At 49.8% G+C, this 16,410-nt stretch overlaps 1 protein-coding gene across 1 annotated transcript; it reads left to right on the forward strand.

The window, feature by feature from the left end:
• Positions 1-809: 809 nt before the first annotated feature.
• Positions 810-14,746, forward strand: LOC108937372 (rab11 family-interacting protein 4A-like). The gene is made up of 15 exons (XM_018757283.2): positions 810-1,222; positions 3,130-3,217; positions 4,183-4,268; positions 7,422-7,570; positions 7,892-8,083; positions 8,231-8,365; positions 9,790-9,825; positions 10,095-10,194; positions 10,331-10,434; positions 11,039-11,179; positions 11,365-11,446; positions 11,543-11,680; positions 11,767-11,898; positions 12,014-12,157; positions 12,408-14,746. The coding sequence occupies exons 1-15, from the start codon at positions 1,070-1,072 to the stop codon at positions 12,522-12,524; spliced, it is 1,797 nt and encodes a 598-aa protein (XP_018612799.1). The 5' UTR covers positions 810-1,069; the 3' UTR covers positions 12,525-14,746.
• The last annotated feature ends 1,664 nt before the right edge of the window (positions 14,747-16,410 follow it).

Below are 16,410 nucleotides of genomic sequence, written 5' to 3' on the forward strand. Positions count from 1 at the left end.
TTAAACGGTGGTCTTGGTCACTCTGGCGCCATCTGGTGACGACACTGTAACTTACACCTTTTACACTGGCTGCTGCGTTCACTCACGCAGATGTATCGATTGTTTCTTTGTTTCTTTACTGCATTGGTTCGCAAGTCAATAGGTGATTGCGATCGCATTAATTTATAGTTCCTTTCCTTCCGCTCAAAATTACTATAGAAATTTACCCACCGGTTCTTTTCATTCCAGGGACTTGTGCGCTGAGGAGGCTAAAAAGTCTCAGCAATAGTCCTCCAAAGCAGAGAACAGCGCCTGGGTGGTTCGATCCCTGCTCAGTCTGCAGTTTGCTCTGGTTTCCTCCCACAGTGCAAAGACATGCTTTTCAGGTTCCCCCATAGTGTGTGAGAGACATAGAGAGAGTGTTCCACTGATGTATAGATGAGTGACCCAGTGTAAGTAGTGTATCTAGCAGTGTAAGTTACCGCCGTGAATAAGGTGTGTGGGCTGGTAACAATACATAATTTAATAACTACATTTAATAATTTCCCTTGTGGGATCAGTAAAGTATATCTATCTACATCGAGTTCATTGGAGAAAAGCGTTTGCTTAATGAAGTAACGTAGCGCCTTTCATGCAGCAACACTCTCCCTCTTAAGGTTTTTCGAAACAGTTTATGCGTCGGGAACGTTATTCTGCTAAAGGGCTGGACACACCTGTCTCCGGCCCTGCAACAGCATCGATCGCTATCGCTCGGCGGAAGGATCTCAGCTTCACAGCGTCTCCAGGTGCCCTCGTGCGCGCGCGCGCCACGGTCGCTGCCTCGCGCGGAAGCCGGGAAGGCACTAGAAGATCGAGGGATCCCGAGGCGGGCAGCTAACTAATAGCTGATCGCTGACGTTCTCGAGTCCTCCTGGCCGCCGGCGACTCGCGACCGCTCGTGATGCTTCGGTGATGTCACGAACGAGGGCGTGTGGGCGGACGATGACGACGATGATGGCATTGATGATGATGATGATGATGACGATGATGACGATGCTGGCGATGGACGCTCCGTCCGCCCGCAGAGCCCAGTGAAGCCCCCCGAAAGACGATGGAAGGCGCGTCGCTGCGCGACCACGAGCAGCTGCTGCGTTTCCTCGCGAAGCTGAAGGAGGTGTTCGACGTGTGCGACGAGGACGCGGACGGCTTCATCCGCATCGAGCACCTGGTCAACCTGGGCTTGCGCTTCGGCCAGGGGGACGAGGTGGGTCACCGAGGGCTGCGAAAGAGAAGGAAAGAGGGAGCGCGCGACAGCGTCCGATCTGACATGTAAACAACATGATCATGTAAACAACATCATCATGTGTTTGTTCTCCGCCGGCGTCTCCGTCTCGCTCCGTTCTGGAAACAGGTAGGCAGCGCAGCGCAGCGCTCGGCTGTCGTTCGCTATTCGTGATCGTCCGTCGTGTGACTCGGAAGAATGAAGGCAAACGATCATGTTAGAAGAAGAAGGGAGAAGCCCGGCGATGACGCTCCAAGCGCTGTACAATTTACACCCTTTTACCGCTACACACACAGCAGTGCGGCAGCCGAAGGCCACAAATAGCGGCGATGGAATGGATGCGCGCTCTTTCATTCTCTAATATACGTTACACCGGCGTTTACCGCTTTATTTCCTTTTTTTCTTCCACCGTTTGCTTCAACATTTGATTTTAAATATTTTTCGTGTCACGTGCCTATTAAATTAAATCCGACGCATTTGCCATAACTGCAGCCACACTGTACATTCATTGATTCAAAGGCTTATTGTCTGTCGTTCAGTGGCATCTTTCAGGCAATAAGATCCCTAGAGGCCCTTGAATGAATGCTGGGTGTTGAGTCGCGGCACGACATGTACTATTTATTTATATGTTTGAATGTGTGTATTCGTGAAAAACCCCCTCAAAAGTGGCTCACGGTGCAGTATGTGGTTCTGAGAACACGAGCCGCGAGCAGTGGAGCTCAAGGTCCTGCGAACACACTCAGTGCGTCCGTCCCTCAAGGTGTCTGGGTTGAATCCCAGTCCTCCTGTCGTGCCCCTCATCCAAGCTGCTGTCCTGCACTGATGAAGTCGGAACTGCTGAATAACATCGGTCAAATTGTAAGTCAGAAAAATGAGTATTAACCCTGTGAAGGTAACAGCTCGGTCAGACACACACACACGCAGTGTCTGAAACCACTTATCGCTAGCGGGGTCACGGCAAACCAGAGCCTAACCCGGCGACACAGAGTGTAGGGCTGGAAGGGGAGGGGACACACCCAGGACGGGACGCCAGTCCGTCGCAAGGCACCCCAAGCGGGACTCGAACCCCAGACCCGCCAGAGAGCGGGATCCGGCCAAGCCCGCCGGCCCCACTGCACCCCCCCGGTCAGACACTCTATAGAAACATGCAAACATAAATATCTGGTTCAGTTTTGGCAGCACAGAAAAAAATTGATTCATCTTATTCAGGATCAGTTTCTGTTGAAGAGACAACTGGAAATACAGTGGTTTTAATTCACACTTTGCATGCTGACGTCCTTCGGTGACACATGTGCACTGCTGTTCCTACCGACTCTCCGTTGGCTTCGTGACTCTTGGCCGTACTGGGCGTCAGCTACTTTTTACCCCGAAAGCGCTGTACCTCGTGCACATTTACACAGGTCCGTGTTTGGACGGCAGCGGTTCGGGTGAAGAATCCGTAGAGGGATGCAGCCGCAGCGAGCTACACCTGCATGGGATTTGAACTTTTGAGTTTTTTTTGATTTTGAGTGCAGTTCTTTTGTGACGCCGCAACTAAAAATACTGCATTTGTTCCTTTAAATATACCTACAATAGCTTAGGCCTATGTGAAAGTATACTTGGAATTCAGAAACTGCTAAACACAATTAGTGCAAATTGAAATGATTGTCTAAGGTGGATGGAAAAATGAAATAATAGAACACCATATTTCGGATGGGTAAAACTGTGTAGAAGGAGGGCGATCGTATAGAAAAAAAATCAGATTTTATGAGACAACGGTGACCATTTTTAAATGCTCCAACTTTCATTCGCTTAGCTGCTGACGGCCCCTCGTACCCGTTAGTCACCTCGCTGTACACAGGGGGGTTTGAACTTGCTGCACCTCTCCAGGCGTGTGTCCTTCTTTTCAGGTGAGACGTTTGTCTGAGTACCTGGACCCCAGATCCCAGGGGAAGATCAACTTTAAGAGCTTCTGCCATGGAGTTCTTGCCATCAAAGGTAATGTTCTCGAGAAAGAGCATTCTTACCAACGCTGACCTTGCTTCGTCTCTAAAAGCCTCACTTCCCAGTTCAGATGAAATACAGATTCTTTTCGAATAGCATTTTTAATGGTGAGACTTACGTGATGGCAACGAAAGGGCAAAAATGAGACATTTGGGCTGCTCACCGACGTTGTCCATATGGCCAGACGGTCGTTTCCCCTGCTTGAGAACAAGGGAGATGGAGAACTGGCCAGTTCCAGAGCTCCTTCCTCTAAGGTCCAAGTGTCTCCTTCTTGGCTCTTCCAAAGTGCCCAAGCTCCTGTCTGGATCAGTGCCGTTCAGGCGCCACCTCATCCTTATAAGCTTTACCCTGTTTCAGTGGAGTGTAGGCTGCAGTGTGCGTTGCCCTGCTGTCTGTGCGTCCCTGATTTGTGCCGTTTTCCCTGCCTGCCTGTCGCCTGCGGCTCTGCTGCCCCTGTTTGCCGTGCGCTGGGGCTCTGGGGATGAACAGGACAGGAGGAGTTCGCACCTCTCCATCCAGCTCAATAACCCCCTCTCCTGCCTGCCCCCCGGTGAAGACTTGTCCGGCCGCCACTGTTCGCCGTGTGAGAAACTGGAATTGGGTCTCCCTGCGGTCCCCCCACCCCCCGCACTGGCGGAGTGCGGCAAGCGGAGCCCCGTAAATGTTTTATGACTCTTGGGCTTTGGCGTTAACCGTGAAGACAACATCTGCTGTGGTTTACAGGGTTCCTTTTGCCCACGTATTGCACTTACCTGGGAAGCCCAACTGGGACAGATGCATTAGAATGACCTGCTTTTTTTCTGCACTTCACACACATTATTTAAAAGACTCTGCGTTCTTTTTAACCCGCGGAGTAATAATTTACAGCGGGTGCGATGACCTTCGCTGTCGGCAGCGCACAGCTTCCAAGTACAGGTGTGTGCTCGGCTCACCGACTCCTCCTCCTCTCCGCATTCCAGGATGTGAGGAGATGCTGAAGAGCGCGCTGGGGACCTTCCACCTGGCCTCACGGCCACAGGAGACCGACAATGGCTACTACTACCAGGTGGGTGATCTGGCAGCTGCTGCTTCGGTTCCGTTGCCTCCGTAAAGGGATACCGGGGTGAAGATCCCGCTGCCACGGTTACATGCGTGTCCTCGGTAGGCAGCTAAGCGGCTCTGCAGGTATAGTGGAGGGCGGGTGACACAGGTGCTTGACAACACGTGAAGTGCTGGTTGGACCCGGCTCAGTGGGAGCAGGGTTTGCCTTCGCTCCCCATTTTGCGATCTATAGACATGCGTGGAAGACAAAGATAGACCACTCGCACAGCCCCTCTTGCTGTAAAAGGCATGGAAGTGATCACCCCCTACCCAGGATGCATTGCAGGGGAACTGCAGCTAGTAGAGGGCGGTATTCAGCGAGAACGGAGATCGGGTCCCTTCAGTGCAGACTGGGTTGGGTTCTGAGGAAATTGTGCCCATAGATGTTGTGTGGGGGGGCACGGTGGTGCAGTGGGTTGGACCGGGTACTGCTCTCCGGTGGGTCTGGGGTTCGAGTCCCGCTTGGGGTACCTTGCGACAGACTGGCGTCCCGTCCTGGGTGTGTCCCCTCCCCCCTCCAGCCTTACGCCCTGTATTGCCAGGTTCGGCTCTGGCTCCCCGCAACCCCGAATGGGACAAGCGGTTCAGAAAGTGTGTGTGTGTGTGTGTGTGTGTGTGTGTGTGAGATGTTGTGTGGCAACTTTGACTGATGTCGGTGTGGGAACAACGAGGCCACTGCTGAACGACTATTTCTGGATCTTGTTCCCTGAAAATGACGTTACTCTTCTTCCTGGACCAGACAAAAACCGCCGCGAGCCACGTTTTTAAAGCACCTCTCTCTGAAGTGTCACGGAACGGAAAGAAACTATTTCTGGCCTGAACTTTCCCAGAAATATCAGTGAAGCATCTCTTGATTTTTAAACTGAATTTAGAGGCAAGAAATGTTTCCTGTAGTATTTTTGGAGTTCAAAACAAAAACTGTTCGGGGGGGGGGGGGGGGGGATAAAAAAAGAAAAAAAGAGGAGTCATGGCGTTGTTCCATTGCTCAGCTCGCACTACAAAGCTTGAAAAATTCTTTTAGCTCGATATTTTCGGACTGAGTTCTGTGGCTTAACTTTACTTTTAAGAGCACAAGTGGAGCAGGAGCCCTCCTACATCGCCAGCCTTCGGGAAGCCCTTAACCACGGCGCCGCCCTGCTGGCCGTCCCTGTGTGCGCGCCCCATTAGTCCCCGTGCTCCTCGCAGGGCGTCTCTCGGGTAGGACGCGCCGTCCGTGAAGACGGCCGGTCCGGCGACCGAGGAAACGGCTCCAAGCGTGAATCCCAGGAAGCGGAGCGGCTCTTGGCAGGCAGCCGCCGGGGTCTCTCTCGCCTCCCTGCGCGAAGCTCGATGCGTTTCCTGGGTCACGCGCCAAGTACAGCTGCCAAGCGCACCTTCCGAAGGCCGTGCTTCAGGTTTCTTGCTCTTCAGCCGGAACGCACTCTGAGCGGAGCATACGCACGTTAAGCTCATCTCTGACCATGCCAAGAATGTCAAACGAGGGACCAAGTCGCCACGTTTCATTTCCTTTTTTGTTTCTCCACCCTGCAGGTTATGTCTTTTTTTCTTTTTTCCAGTTTCATTGAATTCCGTGTAATTTTTGAACGTCTCTGATCTCCTCCGTGGGTCCGGGCGAAGGACCCGGATTCGGTGCCCGACGTACCCCGGGGGTCCGACCTCGTCTCTCCGCACCTGCCGTCCTCTCTGTCCACCTGTACGCAGCTGCTGCCTCTCGCTGAGCTTCCCTGAGCTGAGCTTCCTCTCCTGGGAGCAGCTCGTTCGCACTTCTTCGCCGCGGTGTGTAGATCTCTAGCAGTCCCGTCACCTCCTGCAAGCCAGCCCTTTTTCTAATCGAGTCGGGGCCTTCGCTTCTGGAGCGCACTCTTTCATCCCAAATGTGGGCTTGCGTTCGGAGCAGATCTGCATTTTGTTATCCGTGTTCGCTGGCGCAGCGTTCTATCGGGGAGCTTCAGGTTAAGAACCTCGCTTTGGTGCAGCGCTGAAAGCCACCCAGGTCTCCAGCATGAGGGAAATAATAAAATGGTAACGCCCCGGCCGCGCTGTCCTGGTGGCGGCTCTCGGTGCCGCTGTGACCTCGCCGGGCTCTTTACCGCAGCGTGACACGTCCCTTAGTGCCGACGAGGAAATTTGCCTGAAAGACAGGCGGCCGTTCGGTTCGGAGCTCACCCTGGAATGCAAATGCACCGAAAGCAAGCTGAGCGCGTGCTGCAATCCCATCCCCGCATTCCCCTCCGCGTCGCCACCGACGGCTGGCCGCGCTCAGCCTCGTTGCCGAGCAACGGCCCGAGAAGGGGAGTGGCTTAATCCTCACCAGAGCGGCGGCGTCGGCGTCACCAGTGCGGCGAGCGTGAATGAACGGAGTATGCGCACGAGCGAGAACTTAGACATAACCTGACCGCTGCTGTGCTCCGCCGGCCAAGAAGAATCCCAGTTTCTGTGACACACGCTGCGACGCAGTGTGGGCACCTGGCTTCACCTGTGGGACAGTGGGCGGAGCCTGTCTCTCGTGCATAGCGTCTTGGCCTGCTGCTGGTAGAGGAGGGGGGATGGGGGGCCATAAGTGAAAGGGTAGGGGTTAGTGTTGCTCTGTGTGTGTGTGTGTGTGTGTGTGTGTGTGTGTGTGTGTGTGTGTGTGTGTGTGTGTGTGTGTGTGCGCGCGGGCGCACGGGCACATAGGCATTATCCTGGACCGAAAGCTGTCCGGGGGGGCAGCGGAGTGCTTTGAAGTCCCTGCAAGGGGTGGAGGGGGTTTAACATTCAACTCTAAGAGGAACTAAAGCCAGTTCTGCTGTGACACCGTCTTACCGCAGCCCTCTGCTCTTCGCTCTCTTCTCCTCTTCATATTTCTAGTAGTTTGACTGGACAGTGTAACCTGCTCTCCTTAAAGCTCCATCGCTTCATGCAGCATCGCTCATGCGGTTAAGGACTCGGCACCTTTACCCTTGGCTGCTCTTGGGGCCAAAGCACAGAAAATGAGTCCGGTTTCTGTCCGGCTGTCTTATGATGTCTAGTGTGAAGTACTCTTCCGCTGTGTTCGTGGACCTCGACGCATCGTGAAGAGCACAGAAGCGACTGTGACGGCTCCCAGGTGAAGTCATTCTCCTCCTCACTGTTGCAGCACGGAGAGGCGGGGGGGGGTCAGCCGGCCGTCCCGCGCGTGAACGAATTCTCCGACGTCCCCCTGTATCCGGAGGGCGGATCTCTGGCTCACAGCGAGACCCAGGACTCGGACATGGACAGCTCGGACGGGGGACCGTCCGACGACAGGTGATGGGGCCGAGCTTTTTCCCAGTCCGCTACGGGCTCGGCACCTGAGAGGTCCACCGTGTCATCAGCGATTGAAACTCTTGAGTTTAAATCTGGATCTCATTCATTCAGAAGTCTTAGTCGTTTAGTTCGGTCGGGAGGGTGGACAATCAGTAACTGGATGGATTTTACTGCGGATTAATGGATTAAATTTAAAAAGTCGTGTGGTAGGTCATGAAACCAGCTGCAAATCAAGGGCTGCTTTACATGTTACTCTGGGAACCCCCAAGCGCCGTAGAAGCGCGAGAAGTCGCGTTAAAGGGTCACGGTTTGTTCCGGCAGCTCTGGGCAGCTGGACGCCTGCATCAGCGCCGACCTGTGCGCTCGCTCCCCTGCGTCTGTGATTTCTGCCGAGGAGCAGTTCGAGGACTACGGCGAGAGCGAGGACGTTGACTTCACCCCCGGTAGCCCCGGTCCCGATGACGAGACTCGAACCAACGGGTACTCTGACCTCGGCTCCTCCGTGCCGTCGAGGTAACCCCGTCACCCACCCTTTCTGCCAAACTCGCGCAGGCACACACTTTGCACTGCGCAAGAAGCACCGCTCAGACAAGTAGGGTTCTAAAATATTCCAGAAACTCTGATCCAGACACTGTAGAAACGGTCTGTTGCCCCCTGCAGCGCTGGACACACTCCACAGAAGATGAGGCATCTGTACTGCGGTGAACTGCTGGACATCTACTGCTCCCAGTGCTGCCGGAAGGTCAACCTTCTCAACGACCTGGAAGCTCGACTTAAGAACCTCAGGGCCAACAGGTATGAACGTCCCCTGGGGGCAAACGCCTCCTTTCCGGAAGAGTACGTGAACCACGTCGCGCTCGGTGAGGGGCTCCAAGCGGCACGGACATTCCGAGGTTCAACTGCAAATGGAGCTTCTTGCCATCAGTCCAGCTGAGTGTGTTTCTTGCGATGTCGCTCGGTTCCTAACGGGACTCTTTACCTCCTTCAGCGCCGCTTAAGGCTTCGCCTGCCGTTACAAATCCGCTTCAAAGGGTTCCTAATGTTGTTGCTATGACAGCAGCGGAGAGCTGGAGAAAATGCAGAAATGTCTTACGGTGCGGAGGTGTAAACCGAGGGGATGGAAACGGGTCTTGTGTCTGTCTGCGTGCTCAGGCAGAACTTGCGTGGGGGATGGGGTCCAAGTCTCCGCTCCTACAGTGTCGAAAGTGGGACGACGTATTCCTCCAAATCTGGGGCAGAGGGAGGCACTCGCCCACCCGGTATTGATCATATCGGTAATACATTTGTAATATTGCTCATAGTGAGGATGTCAGGATCCTTGGCGGCGTGGTAAAAAATCCCTGTCCTCTCCGCTGTTGTTTAGATACACGTGTTTTGTCTCAAACCAGGGTAACTTCTGCTGCTCAAATGAGTTTTTCATAGATCAGATGCACCAAGTATATCAGCTGCACCTCAAAGTCACATTTTGAACTTGTACGTGTATTTCTCTCTCTTGATCTCCACTGGGGTGTCCGAACCAACAAGACAAGAATTTGCTCCATGCAACTGAGATGTGGGCGTTTTACTTCTTATTTTTTGCCAACACAAGATGGCAATGACTAGCAGGCAACTGTGATTAGGTGAGCTCTACCAGGGAGTCCTTGGACCGTACTGCACGCGTCCCCTCGTCACGAAGTGGCTGGATGCCGTGGTACAGCGTGCTGTGGTTTGGTTATGGATGCTGTTGTATTGTGGGATCTACAAACACGAGCAAAGTGACTACAGCACGGTATGACGGGGAAGTGGCAGTGCCCTCTGTCTGAGAAGATGCTGCGATGTTCGTATGAGCAAGAGAGTTCATGCTCAGGGCAAACATTTCATGAAGCTCTTCAGATCAGAAAACTTTCTTCCCCCCATAATAACTTTATTTATGGTTTAATTTGATGCTTTTGTGAAAAGTCACCTATAATGAGAGTTTTTGCAGACTAACTACTTACCGATTTGTTCATTTAGGCAGCCGAGTCATTTTTGCTGGAGCAATTCATAGTAAGTACTTTGATCAAGGGTAGTGCTGCAGGAGGTGGGATTTGAACCTGCTTTTTTTCCGTTGCAAGGTGACGGTTCTAACTTCTGCGCTACCTGCTGCTTCTACTTCAGGAGTAAAAAAAAAAAAAAAAAAAAAAAAATTATATTTCAAAATGAATAATTCGAACATATATACTGTATTTTTTCCCTTTCAGCCCTAACAGGAAGATCTCGAGCACAGCCTTCGGAAGGTACGTCTCATTCCTCCTTGTTACCTTCACTTCTTCCTTTAAGCCTTTCCTTGTTAGATTCCGTCATGAAGTGCGCGCGCACACACACGCACGCACACTTAAAAGCACTTCTGAAGCAGAAATATCACCAGGGCTGGTCCCGGCTGTTGATCCCTGGTGGCCTTCACACAGCTGCACCTACCACACCGTTGTTGATGACCAGGTGCCCTCATGTAGCCGTTCTTATGAAGGAGCTGTACTTACCGAGCTGTTCCTCATGCCCACCTCAGACAGCTCTTCCACAGCAGCAACTTCAGCAGTGGTAATGGCAGCACCGATGACTTGTTCTGTGACAGCGTCGACTCCTGTGACGTTGACATCACCGAGAAGGTGTGTTGGGGGGGGGACGGTTGGGTTGTGGCAGGGGGAGTTCGCTCGAAGTTACTCCCCGTGGGGCAGTGGTGATCCGCTGCTGGATCACTCCTCCAGTTTTTTTTAAATTTTATTATTTTTTTTTTTTGTGCAGGTGAGCTACCTGGAGAAAAAGGTGACGGAGCTGGAAAACGAGAGCCTGGTGAGCGAAGACCTCAAGTCCAAGCTCAGGCAAGAGAACACGCAGCTTGTCCACAGGTATGTTCTCGCTCACAAACACCTGACACGCAACTTTGATGCTCTAATATGAATGATAATAAACGGGCAAATGACTAAGTTTGTAATAATTGTAACATTAACGCTGTAAGGCATTTTGAAGAAAAACATCGGCTAAGTGAATAAATGTAAATATACATTTGCAGACGTCGAGACGCCGCACAGCACGTGTGTATTTTTTCATCTGCAGGTGCTTTTCTCGACTTGCGATGATTACTGTGTAGCACTTAGCTGATGCCTTGATCCAAGGTAATTTACACTGATAGATAGGCTGCACTAAACCCCTACAGCCGTTCACCACACACAGCTTCAGTGCTGAAATATATGTTTGTCCGAAAAGGTCATTATACAATTGCTACCCCGAAGTCCAGGGAGTTCTTTTGTACTGCTCCACCACGACACTTCATGGCCTTAAATGATACGTATACATTTACACGCACCCAGATAACGTACACATTCGCAGGCATCTCAGACTCAGATACGCAGATTAATCCAGAAACGCAGCAACAGACTAAGGAAATCCACACACCTGCCTGTTGGATTTTGCGAGCGTGTGACTTTGTTGTGGTACGGGCCGTCCGCTCAGGGTCCATGAACTGGAGGAACAGGTGAAGGATCAAGAGGTGCGTGCGGAGCAGACGCTAGATGACGAAATTAAGAGGCACCGCGTGGTGTACTGCAAGATGGGCCGAGACCGAGGTGCACAGATTGAGCTGCTGAGCAACAGGTAAAACTTCCCTGTGCTGGAGCCCAACAAATCTCTCGGTCTCACTCGTTGTAATGCCGTAGAACCACGCTGCTCTGGGTTCCACACGATGGCTCTAGCAGCCGCTCTTCCTAACCCTAAGGAGCCGTGCGGTGTGACGGTAGGGCAGAGATGCGCTTAAGCCATACAGGTGTTCCTCCTGACAGAGTCCATCAGCTGGAGGAGGAGAACAGAGAAATGACCCTGAACGTGTGCAGGCTGAAGTCACAGACAGAGAAATTAGACCAGGTATTTTTCTTCCGCTTCGCTGTCTAAGACCGTCCGATGCTTCGCTTGTCCGCTTCCTCCCCTGAAGACGCTGACGTCGTTCGTGTGCACGTGCAGGAGAAACGGCGCATGACGGACAAACTAGAGGACACGAGTCTGCGTCTGAAGGATGAGATGGACCTGTACAGGAGGATAATGGACAAGCTGTGGCAGAACCGGAACCAGTTTCAAAAGGAGAAGGAGGCCATGCAGGAGGTGGGCCCCTTTCTCACTCGCAGACACGCCCCAGTGGAGGATAAGGGCTTGCTGAGACCGCTTTTGTCCGCCGTTCCCTGCCCCAGGTTATTGAGGACCTGCGAAGGGAGCTGGACCACCTGCAGCTCTTCAAGCTAGAGACGGAGACCCCGGGTCGAGGGCGGAGCGCCAGAACCCGTGAGATCGAGCTGGAGCATGAGGTGAAGCGCCTCAAACAGGTGGGTCCTCCCCTGCGGTGCCACTCGGACACGTGTACGGTCGGCGCCTCGTGACACAGTGTCAGCATCCACCCTCTGCCCTCTCCTCACATGCTCCCTGTGCCTGATGTTTCAGGAAAACCACAAGCTGTTGGACCAGAATGATGACCTGAACGGACAGATCCTCAGTCTCAGCCTGTATGAAGCTAAGAACCTGTTTGGCACTCAGACCAAGGCCCAGTCCCTGGCCACAGAGATTGACAATGCTTCCCGGGATGAGGTGAGTCGGGGTGACTGACAGCGCTTCCCCAACTTCTTGACGCAAGATCCATGGCATAAGGTCTCGCACCCTGCTGTTGTACCTGTCACAAAGATGCCCAGCAAAATCGGCTTCACTGCACGCTGAGCTGTAGAACTGGGTTAAAAACTGTCCGCTGCACAAGAGGCTTCAGCAGAACTATCTCCCAGAAGAGTCACTGACGCGAAGTCACAGTGACAGGTGCTCATGTGGTGATTTGTGTTCCTTGCAGCTGGTGGACGCCCTGAAGGAGCAAGAAGAAATCAACTTGCGCCTCAGGCAGTACATGGACAAGATCATTCTGGCCATCCTTGACCACAACCCTTCCATCTTGGAAATCAAGAGCTAGATCCCAACTGTCGGCATCTGGGGGGCTGAAACGGGGGGCTGTGCCATTCCAGGGAGGTGGATCGAAAGCAGCTCTGTGTCTACAAAAAGGAGCTGCTTTCCTCTACTGTAGTAATCTGTCAGTCCAGTTGTCCATTTCATGTTTACTTGTGTACTGATCACGAATGAAAAGAATGAAGGTTGTTGGGAACATGGTTGAGGGCAGAGGACTTGAGGAAACCCAGTCATGTGATGGTTAATATATTTTTCTTTGTTCATCCGGACAAATGGGGACCAAAATAACCTCACTTTGTTTGGGTTTCCTTAGTCTGGGCCATTAAGTGACCGTGAATTATTCACCGACCGCTTTGATCTTGCTTTCATACATTGGATATGACATTTAACTTGCCCAGATGCCCTTAAAAACAGCTTATCTTTGCTTTAAGGGTGATGAATTCTCTTTGGGTTCTCATAACCCAGGAAAATCTGCCACTTGCAGGGCAAAAGATTTTTTTTCTACTCTTATTTCTGGAAGCGGAGGGTCGATCTGTTCCAGCTGCCTGTTCCGTGTGCGCCGAACCCATGGCTTGCACTAGTTCTCTTTTTTTTGTGCAGCACGGTATGGTTGTAGGGCGATGAAATGCCACATGGTAGATCCCTGCCAACAGTAGTACGTACAGGAACAGAAGAGCCCTGCGAGACAAACCGTGCAGTTGGGGTGTTTCAGATATCCAAAAAAAAGTTGGGGTGTAATTGCTATGAATCCATGGACTGGTTCCATTTTTTTTGGGAGCGCACATCATCTGTGCGTGAGGAACGCTTTGAGTTTGTATAGATGGAACTGAGGGAACGAGGTCTTCTGAGGCCTTTTGGTGCCGTGAACAGACGAGTTGCCCGCTGCTGACGTAGGTCCTGGGCAACAGACCATCTGTAGAAGGGTCAGTGTTTGAGTGCTTCTGTTTGCACTTTTGGAGGAACCTCAGTAAAGTGAGGTACAGAAAGGGTATCGGCTTCTACAGTCATTTTCACATATGTACATGATATTGCAGGTAGCCATAGATTTTTGGCACACACATGGAAAAAAAAAAACCACTAAATTAGTCTATGTAGCACCTTGTCTCACACTGTATCTTGTTCTAGTAACTTCAGGGTTCGAAACACCCTGAGTCACAGTATTAGAAAGAGACTAGTTAGAGAAAGAGCCAGTAATCAACTGCTGTAGAGTAATTTTGCTTCGTTGCACAAACTATACGGAGGTTTCTGTGTCTTTTACCTTTTTTCTTGTACTTGTGCCTTGGTATTAAAGGTGTGTCACAATCACTATTTGTTCATCTTATTACTTTTCTGGTTGTAGAGAGCTTTTATAAATTCACTGTTGGTATTTTTCCGAAACTGTAAATGCTGTACAGAACTTAGTTACTTGTGTTCGTATGCCAACCAACACATAAGATTATAAAGTGTCTCGTTTACAATTATGTAACACGTGGCAAAAGGCCTTATCGAGTAGATGGCGTGCTATCAAAATTGCACTATTTTTCCCCTCGAAGTTTAACTTCACATTTTCTCCACTGACTTGTGGCTTGTGTTTTACTTCACATGGCCCTCCCTTCTTCCAGAATATACTTTCATCACCAGTTTCTCCCATTGAGGATGGTGCATAAAGGCAATATTACTGTTCTCCAAGCTTAAGATACATTTATTGTTTCCATATTCTTGAAGCACGGCATTAAGATTAAATCATTTCCTCGCAGAACTTTGCACAAGCTAAGCAGTCGGTAAATGTGTCGTTCCCAAGATTCAAAGCAGGATGATTTGCTGTAGGGCAGGGCAGTCGTCCTTTTCACGCTCTTAACGTTTCACTCAATGTGTTGTTGGCAGAAGAAGAGAAAACGGAAAAGTAACATTGCCTGATCACCCACTCTAGTATTTTGCTTGTGGTCCATAATCGTGTCTTTTTCGATACTAACTGTTGTGATGCCGCACTGTAGAGTTACTGAGTAGTTTATTTGGAAAACAACCAAATGATGTTTTCGGAGTGCTCAACTTAGCTGTGACTTTGCTCAATCTTAATTAAAAAAAAAAAAAAGGAAATATTTGGCATGGTGAAAGGTATTCAGGCTATTTTTCTTTTTAACTGTGCAGAACAGTTAAAAGTGCATTTCCACTTCTATATGTCTGTAGCCTCAGTGTTTGATGTTTTTATTTAAAAATGTCAGAGGTGAATATGAGAATTTTTTTTTTGCTTGGTTCTGTTTTTTTTTTTTTAAGCTATATGAATAAAAATGATAAAAGCATCATTTCAAAACAAGAGTGTCTTGGTTGTTTTCTTAACCGTTCGTTGACAGGTGGCAGATGAGTTCACTGGTTCCCGTGTAGTTCAGGTGCAGGAGAAATACAGAACACACTGTCATGTTTAACTGATTGATCTTTGGAAAGTGCTGCTGCCTAACCCTAAATCCAGAGTGCAATCACTTTCATAAGAATTTAGCAAATATTGAAATTTTAAATATTGTTCTAAAACATACAGGTCTATAAATAGATGAAAGTTTTTTTTCTAAATGTCAAAAAGCTTGCTACAGTGGGAGCAAGTACAACATAAAATGTGTAGGCTCTCTCCAAAGTATTTCTGATGTTTTAGTCCCTACGTAAAAGGAGCTCTCCATCCCTACAGGGCTGCCTGTTGAAAATTGTTTTGACTGCAAATCATTATGGGGGCCGGTGGTGAAGGACTTTTCTGACAGCTGTAGCTCTAATGTCTAAGGTAAAGCATTAATAATAGCGAGTGAAGGATGTGGCCCAGTGTGTAAGGTGCTCGGTTGGGGTCAGAATGGTGTCGTGTTTAAATCTTCTCAAAGTGATGGAAAGAGGTAATTTGATCCTCTCTATTGCTGAAGTCTTCGTAAAACATAAGAGATGCTCAGTAGAGACTGTGTGGTCAAGTGGTTAAAGTGTTTATGTATGGTCAGAATGATTTGTTCATCTCTTCCCTAATGAGAAAGTTCTGTTTTTTTGGTGTCATCTTCTAAGGTCTGTCTGAGAGGCTCAGAAAGAGTTGTAGCTCATTGGCCTAGTGGTTAAGGTGTTCACGTGTCTCCGTGTAGTGGAGGCACTTGACTTTCACAGAATGGTTTGGTTTTTCCATAAAAAGTCATTTTAATCTGATCATCTCATAGGGAAATTCGCCTAAAGTTGTGGTTTCATTGAACAATTATCCCGAGAAAGAAACTGCTCAAGAAACAAGTGTGCTGTAAATTTTATTGTTTTACGTTGTTTTTCAGTAGCTGCAATACTCAGTAGCGGCCACGAGGTGGAAACATGTGAACAGAAAAAAAAAAAGTTTCCCAGGATGAACCGTATTTATGTGGATAAAACATTTCCCTGTTGAAACCAATATGATGAAGGGAACCGTCAAAAAGTCTGTTAAATCCAGATGGGGTTTCATTCCATGAAACTCCTCTCATAATTAACAACCGATTCAAAGTGTGCTTTATGGGAACATGGCACTAAGGTGTTTTGTGGCCACTGTCAAAACTCATTGTGCTTGTCTGGCCCTTTGCCTTCTCTTACTAACAAATAGCTGTACAAACCTTTGTTTAAAATAGGCATATAAGTATTTACCTCAGGTGAAGAAAAAGATTTAGAAAGACAATTTGCTATTCATTTTTGCTCGCTTATAGACGCCAAATCCAACCCAATTCTAATTTAAAGTAACGCAATATGGCATAAACACAAACACAGTGGTGGCCAACTTACAAAGTGCCTGTTTAACAGGTGACTAAGAGGTGAAGAACAGGTGATCGGGGAAAGGGAAGTAACAGACGAGGAGCACGTGAGTGTCAGGGCAGTAAGGCATGTGACAGACAAGTGACAGTTGAATAACAGGCGAGTGACAGGAAAGTAACTGGTTT

The sequence above is a fragment of the Scleropages formosus genome, chromosome 8 (assembly GCF_900964775.1).
Source record: "Scleropages formosus chromosome 8, fSclFor1.1, whole genome shotgun sequence".
In the NCBI taxonomy this organism is placed as follows: Eukaryota; Metazoa; Chordata; class Actinopteri; order Osteoglossiformes; family Osteoglossidae; genus Scleropages; species Scleropages formosus.

Excerpts from the sequence above, each read along its gene's own strand:
- LOC108937372 (XM_018757283.2), top strand. The coding sequence starts at position 1,070 with ATGGAAGGCGCGTCGCTGCGCGACCACGAGCAGCTGCTGCGTTTCCTC. Across the intron at positions 3,218-4,182 it reads TGGAGTTCTTGCCATCAAAG|GATGTGAGGAGATGCTGAAG; the intron begins GTAATGTTCTCG and ends TCCGCATTCCAG. Across the intron at positions 8,366-9,789 it reads AAGAACCTCAGGGCCAACAG|CCCTAACAGGAAGATCTCGA; the intron begins GTATGAACGTCC and ends TTTCCCTTTCAG.